Here is an 11,642-nt window from a genome sequence, read left to right on the forward strand (position 1 = left end):
CTGTGATCTTTTGCCCTTTTTCTATGTGATCTAGAACGTCCTACATTCTTAGAATGTGATCTAGAATGCACTACATTCCTAGAATGTCCCCTTTGAACCACTCAGTTCTCTGAGTTGCTTCAATGGCACTAGCATTCAGGACACTAACTGACCTGACCACGGAGCTGTCATTTCTCCTTTGCTAGCAGATTACTGAATTTCTTGTGCTCCGAGGAGCCTTCTTTATCATCTTCATTCTTTTTTGAAGCTCGCTACAAAGGTATGTTTTCCCCTGTTGCAAGCAGTTCTAGGGTACTACAGTTATGAAATGTCTCTACATTTGCACTTTTAATTATATTCTCTCCCTCCCTCTCTCTCGCATAGACTGATTGCATCTCTAAATGACAAAATTGTCTATGTAAATAGCATATGGTTTGGAAGCTTGTAATTAGATGCAAAATTATAGGAGTAGGTAAATTACTGTGAGCCAAACCTTTTCATTTAGCTGGAGGTTATGGGAGGCCTTGATGGAGATCACGTGAGTGAGGCAGGAGGCTTGCTATACAACATTGATGAAGAAATGCCTACCTGGTATGCTTGAACTGCTTTTCTGGGAGCTTCCTCATCCAGCTGTTGCACAAATTCAAAACGCATTTCGAAAGGGAAGAGGATGCCTCTGTGGTTCTGGGGAAGCTTGCTTGATGAATCTAAACATGATTGTTTTAAACAGCTGTCTAATAGAGTGAATGCTTTGCAGGCCATAAGCATCAGGATTAAGCCCTGATATGTCCACTTAAAGGGGTCTCAGGTGGCAAGACTGCAAAACTCTTGGAGAGCCTGCCAGTCAAAATAGACTATGTGAGTGGTCTGATGCAGTATAAAGAACTACTAACTCTGTATGATATGAGTAGGCTGTCCCTGTGAGCTGGAACCCTCAGTGCTGAAGTTTCTAACTTGGGGAGAGCTTACATGTCTTGGCAGCCTGCCCCATGCAGCCATGCTCTTAAACATGTGGATAGCATAAGGGGAGGAGCCAGCATAGGCATGACAATCAAAGCAGGCTGAGTGAGTTCTCCCGATTCCCTGAATTATCGCATGTCCTGGATGTTTGAGTGGGGCTAGTGTTGCAAAATGCTGCTTTGGACAGTCACTCTGCGGTGACTTGGGGTGAAAGAACCTGTTCTAAAGGAGTCATCTTCTGCAGAACTAACACTCGAGAGGCCCCACCACCAAGTGTCTGGCAAGCTTAATATGCACAAATAAGATAACAATGCCTCGCGTTTATACTTTTCCAAGTGCCCAAAGGGCTTTAAGAGCATTCTACGCAAACCTTAGCAACCCTGTAAAGGAGGCTATTATAACCATGCTGCCAACTAAGGCTCTGAGACAGTGACTTGTCTAAGGCCACCCAGATTATTCCTGGTTGGGAGGGGTGTGTGTTGAGGCTAAGGGCAGTTTCTCTTGGGTGATGTTTTTTGCACAGGCTTGCCCCTAGGTGCATTGGTGGTGATTTAGTGATTTTGCTGTTTTATGTTGCATTTATTTAGTTATTATTTTTATTTAATATTTTGTTGACCGCTTTGGGAGCCTTTGGGTAAGAGAGCACTATATAAATAAGAACAGCAACAAGTTTATAGTCAAGTGATTTGGAGACTTCATGTGTTTTTATTTTGTGTTTTTAAGATGTAAACTGCATTGTGATTTTCAGAAGAAGGGTGGTATATAAATTCAATAAATGAAAGTAAATAAAACTCTCCTAGCTGCTACACTGTAGCTTTTCCGGCAGCTAAATATAAGAATGGATTTTTTTGCAGACCACCACTGTGAGCTGACTAAAAATGTTTTTCATCACTTACTAGAGGAATCTACTGCCCTGTTGCTCTCCTGATGTTCTCAGTTAAGTTTGGAGATGCTGAGCCTCTTGAAGCAAAAGCAGTGTCTGGGATAGCATCCTGTATTTAAAGCTGTGTGGGAGAAAAGAAAAGCCCCGACTCTGTGGAAATGTGTCTACAATTTAGTACAGAAGAGGCACAATCTTTAGGGCTGTTTCACATGATCTGGTTCCACTTCATTTCAAAAGTGCTGTTCCACAATTGTGGCAGGAAACGGCATAAATTAAATTGTACACTGAGAAAGCCATCAGCCATTTTCTCAGCTGTACCTCACTTTTCCCAGCTGGTGTGATCACAAGAATGACTGGCTGTATCAGAGTATGACCTGCTTTGCACAAACATTTCCCCATCTGATCACGGGCACATGTATGACGGAACAAAAACGCCAGCTGCTTGAAAGTATGGGAATTTTAAATTTCAACTATGGAAATCATATGATGGTACAGCTGTTTGGATTCATGTTTTACAGAAGGCTCAAGCCAAAATGAAATGCAGTGTCAAAACTATATGGTGTTTAATATAATTCCCTTTTTGCTTTTAGTCTAATGACAGAGCTGATAATTGAAAATGAAAACAATATAAAATTGGCCGATGGAACAACCAGTCTATAAATATACGTTGTTTTTGAAATTGAAGGTTTTATTTCAGTGGTATCATTTAATTTCCATTTTTAGGTTGTTTTATTTAGTGGCTATCTTTAAATACTATTAAAGTTCTTAGATGCTATTTTTTATTAGATTGTTTTTCAGTTGCTCTGTTTTTGTAATCCTATGTGGTTTGCAAAAAAAAAAAAAAGGCGGCATAGATACAGTATTCTACGAAATATATTTTAACATTAATCTAGGCATACATGGTTGTGCTTAAATCATTGAGAATAAATATGGAACATCTTTTGTACAGTCCTCTGCTACCCTCTAGTGACTAACAGACTGCACTTCTAGTCCTAACATTTCAATGTAACACTATTGACATTTGGAATGTCTGGATTAATACATTATGATATAACTAAGAGCAATTAATTCAGCAAAGTGGGACACATTTCTAAGCTTGCAAACTTTGTTAAAATCCATGTTTTTATGCTCATTTTGACTCTCTGCAACAGAAAATACAATAATCTGACATCGGTGGCCAGGGTCATAGCTCGGCAGCCGAGCATCTGCTTTGCATGCAAAAGGTCCCAGGTTCAATCCCTGGCATGTCCAGGTATAGCTCTGTTAGAAATCTCTTCAAGGTGAGGTCAGACAGGCCCCTCTCTGTGGAACTTCTGGTGCCTACTGAAGACCATTATTATTATTATTATTATTATTATTATTATTATTACAGCAGGCATTTTAATTGAATATTTTAGTTGTAACTAATTTCTAGCTTCAGTGTACTGAGTGTGTATATATATACCCCTTTAGATACATCTGAAATTACAAATTGTCAAAATAATCAAATAGTAGACAATCCTGGCCTAGACAGACCTAGTCTTGACATGGTATAATATGTTCCTACTCTATTCTTCCTTCTCTTTCTGGCTTGTTCCCTGTTGGTGTGGCTTTTTAGCTCTTTCTTTAGGAACATAAGAAGAGCAAACTGGACCAGGCCAATTGTCTGCCTAGTTCAGCAAGCTGTCGTTGAACTGGCCAGCCAAATAACTATGGGAATGCATATGCATTTTCTGCTTTCAGCTCCTACCCCATTTGCCTCTTTCTAGTACTTTTAACTATGCTATTGCTCCTTTCATTGCACCCATGGCTCTTTAACTACTTTCCCGTCCCCAAGAGCTATGCTGTCTCACTCTCTCTTTTTCCTTCGTCTGTCCCAGTCTCATTTTTCCTTTATTGCAATGTTTTGCCCACAAAAGCTTTAGTTTGCACTTGGTTTGAATGAGGAAGTCGAATACAGCAGACTGTGACCATGAGACTTTCTGACCAACAAGGTAGTTATCTGGTGTTTTAATCTGTCTGTCAAATTTTTGAGTTGTTCAATGGTTGCATTCCTTTACATAGTATTAATAGACACCTTGGAAAGGCAGGGTATACAGTAAGTTGCCCAACGATTAGGTGGCATATCATCTATGAAATTGTAAAAGACATACCCTAAATGGGGGGTGGACGGGCATGCATTACTGTGTCCAGTGCTTTTTTTTCTGGGGGGGGACGCAGGGGTATGCATACCCCTAAACATTTTGTGAATCTTTGTACTTTTGTCAATTTACTGTATTTCCCCCCATTTTGAACTATAAAATTGTGGTTTTCTTGAGTCAAAATGAAAGTACCCCTAAACATTTTTTAAAGAAAAAAACACTATGTCCACTTCTGCTCGTCCCTTGGTTTTTTTTTTAAAAAAATGTAAAATTCAAGAAATATGAAAAAGCAGGAGGCAAGCCAAACAACAGCATCATTAAGTTGATTTTTCTTTCCAAGTTTGAACTTGCTAGTAGCAGTAGTAGCATGAAAAAAGTGTAAGTCATTCTTATGATTTTTGATTCTTTCACTTGCACATCTTTTAAAGAAAGCCCAGTCTGCTGTGCCCACTCCCCCAAAAAATTCCCCCAAATAAATGTATTGTGCTTCTGTGCATAATTGACTTGGTATCCTGTTGGGGTCGATAAAGTATATTTTCATCCTTTGCCCTTCTTCAGCCGAAAGATGTTCCCATAGTGGCTAATCTAATACTAGAGTTCTAATCTAACAGTACCTCTAACACCTTACTGGCACATCTCGGGCAGATGGTTCCACTTATTGCCTCTTGTTTTCTGCTTGTGTGTCAAAGCTCATAATTACTTCTGTCTTAAGCAGCCATAGTTTCCTTTCTTTTGCCATGGGGGCAGGGACACACGTCATTGTTCAATGATGGCATTCTTTTAAATAGTATTAAAAGACAGGCAGGATGTAACTTGTTACAAAGAAGTGAAATAGAAATATTTTTGACTTAGTGTGGCAATACTGCACTGGAAACGTCACAATACTGTATATTGCAACAATCAATTTTAAGATGAGCAGCTTATGACAATGTGTGCAACTTCCGTTTGAAGCTGGAAGCAATTTCATTGGCATGCACAACTCACCTTATTTCTTCATCTTTTTCCCTCCTGGCCTTATCAACTACAGTATTTGGAGTCATTTTGGAAGAAATGCAGCATGCACATTAAAATGTTGCTTCAAACATGCACTTCAGCCATGTAGTACTACAAGTAGCAGGAAGGTGGCAGCGGTGCACTGCATTTCTCCACCACTTGAGATATTTTAACGAGATACAAAATATTCAAAAGTTGAAAAGCCTCAACAGCTCAGCATTTTAATCTCTTTATGAAAGAGGAAAACATGATTTGCATGAGGATAAAAATCCACATTTGATCTAGAGAAGAAAAATGCTTTTTGCTTAAGTTTTCAGGCCCACTATTGGGTTAATTCAACGTTCCTTATGATAGCTAAGGGACAAAGTAGATGTGGCATTAATTGCATGATTGGCTCTCACGTGCTTTCTTATTTTGTTACTAAATAGCATCTGTGGGAGGAAGGCAATCCAGGTTAAGACCATGATGAGAGCAAACCATGGGCATGATCCAGATAAGATCTTACACCTTCAGTTGGTATTTACTTCTTGTTAAAAACACAGAAGGAGCCAACCATGTGATTAGCATGATGTCTGAATTCAACCTGAGCTCCCCTGGAATTCAGGGTTGAGTGTCTTGCTCAAGAATTCCTTAGAGGCCATTTAGTTTCCTTGTGTATATTAGGCCTCTATACCTGCCAACAGACTTCAGAGTTGGTTCTGTCCCAATAAAAACTGTACCAATTTAAAAGGAGACAAACTTTCCCATTTCAAGAGTACCTGTAGTGGCAGAATTCTCTCTTCAAAATCAAACTGCACATACAGAACATTGTTTTACTGGTAGTTGCTACTATAGCCTTTAGTGGGACAGGGAAACTTTTAAACAGTTGCTCGGCACTTCACGAAACTATTGAAAGGGTGCCTTCCTTGATAAGCCTGAATAAAGTACATCATGGGTTTTCTCCAAAATTGATCTTATTTTATTAATTTTGCTATTTCCCTTCAATTAAGGAAACCCTGAATGCCAGTATTTTAGATAACAAGTAGGAGATTTCAAAATTAGTCACCCTCATTGCTAATTTTAGCGGGCGGGGGGAGTTTAGTAACATAAGAACTCCTGCAAACCCAACCATTTCTGTTTGCCATTTGCAGTGGGAAAAACTACAGATGACAACAAGTGAGAGGAGGAAGATTGTCTGCTCAGTCACATTCCACATTATTGCTATTACCTGTGTAGTTTGGTCACTCTATGTACTAATAGATCGGACCGCTGAGGAAATTAAGCAAGGCAATGACAATGGTGAGTATATTTACCATTTTCTTTATGTTCTTAGGTAGTATGTTTTTAGAAATAGAGACAGAGCAAAACTGTAAAGGCAAGTGAGTGCACAGAACCAAAAGCAACAGGTTCAAATGGGAGCATTCGCCCAACTTCCCTAGTTCCAGTATTCTGAGAACTTCGGCTTTTACATAAAAGCAGGTTTTAAGCCCCAGACAATAGGTTTCAAAACACGTGACCAATGTCTAGTGAAATTGCAGGCGCTGCTTAGGGTGGGATTTCCAGCATCTAGGGGGGTTTGATTGCTCTGCATTGCTCCCCACCCCTGCTGACAGAGCAATTATTCAAAATGGGGTTGCTCTGCATGCAGGTGGACCCAGGCTCAATGACCAGCATCTCTACATAGGGCTGAGAATGTCTCCAGTCTGAACCCCCAAAGAGTCAGTGTAGACAACACAGAGCTAGATGGACAAGTGGTCTGAGGCCCCTTCCTATGTTCCTAAAATAAAGCATATGCTGGCACTTGGTTAACATGTTTTATCTATTCTCAGAAGACGTTCTGACTTTACAAAGCAGCCCTAGCTACTTTGTAAAGTGACTAATCTTTAGGATAGCCACTGGGTGTCATGGTATTCTAAAGACAAGCAACTGAGTATATCTACATGAATCAAACATATCACTGTGCCCAAGATTGCTCTGAAATACAATTTCCAACGTTGCATTTTTCCTTTTAAAAATGTATATATGCATGCCTTATTTTTCTTTTTCAAGCTAAGAGATCCTGCTAGGAAAAAATAAATAAAATAAAAATGATATTTCACTGGCGTGTTTTAACATTTTCATACACCCAGTAAAACTGCCCTTGGCAAGCTTAAATTATGCAGTGGCAAATTATACATTTGGCATTCAAATAAGCAAGATTCTTAATCTCAGCGGGAATAAGAGCATTTTAAAAGTTATATCCTGCAGGAAATTATTCCTCTTCTAGCAAATTTTAACTCACTCAAAAGAAGTATCTCCTGGGTAAAAGGATTTTCTGTAAATAAAGGTTAAAAAGAAATACTCTGCCCAAAGTAGTGACTTGAAGGACCTAAAAGTCGATTGCAAATGTGGGTATCAGACAGGGAGTGACCCCCAAACAAGTGATTTCCACATCCGGTTTAAAACTGAAAGAGGCCTAAGGGGCCCAATCCAGTGTCCTGTTCACAGTACCCAACTAGATTCCTATGGGAACTCCATAGGCAGCATATGACAGCCTCGAGCTTCTCCCCCATCTAATCTCATGGAATTGAACCCTTTCACATAAATGTCAGGGAAGTTTAGCTTGCATGCATGAGCAAATCATTATTATTTCTGTTCAGTACAGGCAAATTCAATTTTGGCACCCTCCTATATATAAAACCATAATATTGAGAAAAATTCAGAGCTTCATTGCTCAACATGAGGAGGCCTTAGGAACTGAGCTGGTAGTGGGAGCCTTTGCAGCCTCCATGTGTCAGGAGGTTTCACTAAGCGTAATGTAGAAGCACATAGCAACTTTGCAGGGAAATGAAACAATAATATTAACTCTACCTCTTTCACCCCCTTTTTAACTCTGAAAGGTGTGCTGGAGTGGCCATTTTGGACAAAATTGGTTGTGGTAGCCATTGGGTTCACGGGAGGCCTTGTCTTCATGTACGTGCAATGTAAAGTCTACATTCAGTTGTGGCGAAGGCTTAAGGCTTACAATCGAGTGATATTTGTTCAAAACTGTCCAGACACTGCCAAAAAACTAGAGGAGAAAAATTATTCCTCCAATCAGAACACTGAAATCAAAGACTCCGTAGTGGTGCCAGTATCACAGACAGGTACAAACTCTCAACAATCAGGAGAAGAAACTGTTTCTGATGTGATGCCGGTTTGATGGAAGCTGTGTTTCTCTTTCTTTACTGAAGAACAAAGTAATGTGCTTTCCTACTGCTCAGCCACATTAAACAGCAAAACCACTAAGTAAATTTGAAGGAAGAACGAATGGGAAAATCGATCAAGAGAAGTTACACATTACCTCTGGAATGTAATTGTGAAGTGGCTAAGCATAGTGAAAATGCAAAGAAGAAAGCACATCAGAGATGACTTTCGAACAGGCAAACAAACATGGCAAGTACCACTGTTGATGGCTGAAAAGTGCTGCATATGCAGACTTACTACCAGCGTCCTGTTTACAAGGAGAAAACCCTTACATCTATTTGTTACTATGGTCTTTTTTGCTAATTATCGTAATCTTGAACACACTCTCTTCAAGGCAATTTTTAAAACGATTCATATTTACCCTTAGTCATGCAAGAGATATGCACCATAGCACAAAGTACCCGAACCTCGTAATGTGATAATTTTACAAAGAGGTTGCTGATCTGCAGCACATGTGGTTTGAAGGTGATATGAAGGAAATCCTTTCCAAAAGTTACCATTGAAAACGTATGTTTAAAATGTGAGTATTTGTAAACTAGGTAGCTGAAAATATCCCTTGTATGCACAAATGATCATTTTCTTTCACATTTTTATATTCATTTGGTGCAGCAATTTGACTGCTGCTTATTCATAAGTGAAGAGCTAAAATTGGCAGAATATTCCTGCCACCTCCAAAATTCTGCTAAAGGGTAATATGTTCTATAATTGGAGATATATTGCAGACAGAGCAGCAGGAAACCTTGAAAATCTGTTTTTAGTACTTACATATTAGTGTGTAAAATATGCAAAGGGTGGGAGATTAAATTCTATTCTTTTGTTTAAGAGATCAGGATAGAACAGATTCAGAAACTTGTTAGGACAGTATTGAAAGAGTCAAAGTGGGCAGCATTACCAATATGCCAGTATCTCTCTGATGTCCACTTAATTGACAAAGTATGTGGTACCTTCTATACAGGAGTAAAGCTGAATCATTAATGGTTCAGTAGTTCAGTTGTTACTATTGTGGTTTTAGCATAGTAATGTAAAAACTGAAGTGTGACTAAATAGAAAATGCAGAAGATATATATCAGTATCACGTTGTACCCGGCAGGAATAACTTGCATGGGGGGAAAGCCAATAACTTTGGCATCCCATTTCAAAATGATGTACCTCAGCAGACTAACTGATTGGATGTCCTACAAAGAAAGGGCACTGCACCTGTCCTTTATACCACTCTTATGCTTGTTGAATGTATTGTGAGTTGTGCCCAAGTAATGTGAGTTATACAAGAACAGTGTTACTAGTAACGAGAGGAACTTATGGTGGCAAACTGCAGTGGGTTAAGTAATTTTTAAAAAGGACTACATTTCACACTTATAAAACACAGTAAGACATTGATTCTGAAAAGACTCAGCAGTTGTATGCGATGGATCAGCTGAGACGTTGCAAAAAGCACATAGCCTCCTTAAAATTAATGGGCCTTTTCCCCAGTGATTTCAGTAGGTGAAATAAGGCCTCTCTTATTGGAATCATGGCACTAGTTGGAAACATTAAAATGAGATTATGTAAGACAATAGTTTAGCAAAAAGAGTTGATAATGGGCATCTTGAGTAGAAGCTGCATAAATAACCCATCAATGAAGACAATGCTAAAATGAAGAAATGCATTTTAACATTTAAACTGTCAGATGAAGGAGCCACACAAATTCTTTGTGGGGTTTAGAACACTGTGTATTTTAACAGAGGTCATAGGAGGGACCAAACAAAAATAAGATCACAATAAAATTAATTCCAGACTGGGTGGTTCATATCCATTTCACTAAGAAAAAGACACACACACATCCAGATATAGTCTAACTATAAACTGAAGTGATAGCTAACCTGGTGATTTTCTGCTCAGCTATAGCCATTTATAATAATGTACCATTGCTTTGCGGGGGACCCAGGTGGCGCTGTGGTTAAACCACAGAGCCTAGAGCTTGCCGATCAGAAGGTCGGCGGTTCGAATCCCTGCGACGGGGTGAGCTCCCGTTGCTTGGTCCCAGCTGCTGCCAACCTAGCAGTTCGAAAGCACGTCAAAATGCAAGTAGATAAATAGGAACCGCTACAGCGGGAAGGTAAATGGCGTTTCCATGTGCTGCTCTGGTTTGCCAGAAGCGGCTTTGTCATGCTGGCCACATGACCTGGAAGCTATACACCGGCTCCCTCGGCCAATAATGCGAGATGAGCGCGCAACCCCAGAGTCGGTCACGACTGGACCTAATGGTCAGGGGTCCCTTTACCTTTTACCATTGCTTTGCATAAACAGCTGACTACTGTGATATAAATACTTTAAAAGATAAGGCAGCTGCAGCACATCATACAATACAGGACAGGGCACAATATAAATTGCTTACTGAATTCCACTAACAGTCAATAATTTTCAAAATGCTAATTTTTGAAGTCTCAATGCAACCAAATCAACAATGTTTCATCTTTAGGTCCCCATGCATTTAGCAAATTAAAAGGCGGCCAACTGATCATTTCTCCCGACAGCATAGCAATCAAGCATTGGATTCATGGAGACTTTGGCATGACTATAAGTCACAATGCATAGGGCAGAAATAGTTTTGTATCATCAGAAAGAGACCATGTATGGAGCCCATGTTTTCAATACATACTAGTGACTTGGTTCCAAGATGATGCTTCTGAAATTCAATGCAGTTGGTTGAAGCAGCTATGAAGGAATAGTTACCACTTTTTCTTACGAAATGAAGATGCCAGTTGTCACACACAGACTGTAGTGTTATCTGTCTTTTCTAGTGCCAGTTAATAGATGACCATTAGAGATATCAGAAGTTTTATCAAAGAAAATGTTTACATGGTGGAATAAGGTTACCCTTAGAAAACAAAGATGATGAAAAGTTAACAATGAGGTAGTGTTAAATGCCAAGTTAATTGTCTTCATCAACTCTATATGGGGCTATCAGGGGCATTCCCCTACGGATTGTTCTATTAGCTTTACAAGCATAAATAACTAAGCAGCCTACTGGTGCTATTGCCACAGCTGGAAAGCAGTCAATAGTTTGGTTCTAAAATGTGTACATCAGTATATAACTCCACCACCAAAATTAGCAGTCAAATTTTGAAACTTGCACTGCAATGCAATCTACGAAGTAAATATTTTACTGTGTATATTGTTGAGACCCAAAAGTTTTGTTACTTGTTTTACCCAGTTCTCTTTTGCAAAAGAGCTTAGATGCTTTTGTGGGTGACTTGTGTATTAAAAAGGTATTTGGGATGGGAAAGAAACTTAATATAAACTACTAATTGTTGTGGAACAAATTTGTATTTGTATTAAACAGATGACTCTAAGGGTTACTTGTAAGTCATTTGCTTTTAAAGATAATATAGGCTGCCAACACTTTCTGAGCCAATGGATGCATTTCAAATTTTGAGAAAATGATGTGGCAACTTGGGGCAGGGGTGTATGTGGCATAACACAACAAGGCTGCTAAATCTAAAAAGAGCAGAAAAAGATAACAA

At 39.2% G+C, this 11,642-nt stretch overlaps 1 protein-coding gene across 3 annotated transcripts in view; it reads left to right on the top strand.

Annotated features, from left to right (window-relative positions):
• The window catches only part of MARCHF1 (membrane associated ring-CH-type finger 1), a 126,073-nt gene extending 114,602 nt beyond the window's left edge, over positions 1-11,471 (top strand). For all 3 annotated transcript variants that reach the window (XM_035111599.3, XM_060278682.2, XM_060278683.2), the window contains 2 exons: positions 6,066-6,213; positions 7,794-11,471. In XM_035111599.3, coding sequence (XP_034967490.1) covers positions 6,066-6,213; positions 7,794-8,095 — 450 coding nt within the window. In that variant the 3' untranslated portion in view covers positions 8,096-11,471. The remainder of the gene's footprint in view (positions 1-6,065; positions 6,214-7,793) is intronic.
• Positions 11,472-11,642: the final 171 nt, after the last annotated feature.

This window comes from Zootoca vivipara, chromosome Z1 (genome assembly GCF_965207765.1).
Source record: "Zootoca vivipara chromosome Z1, rZooViv2.hap1.1, whole genome shotgun sequence".
Classification (NCBI taxonomy): Eukaryota; Metazoa; Chordata; class Lepidosauria; order Squamata; family Lacertidae; genus Zootoca; species Zootoca vivipara.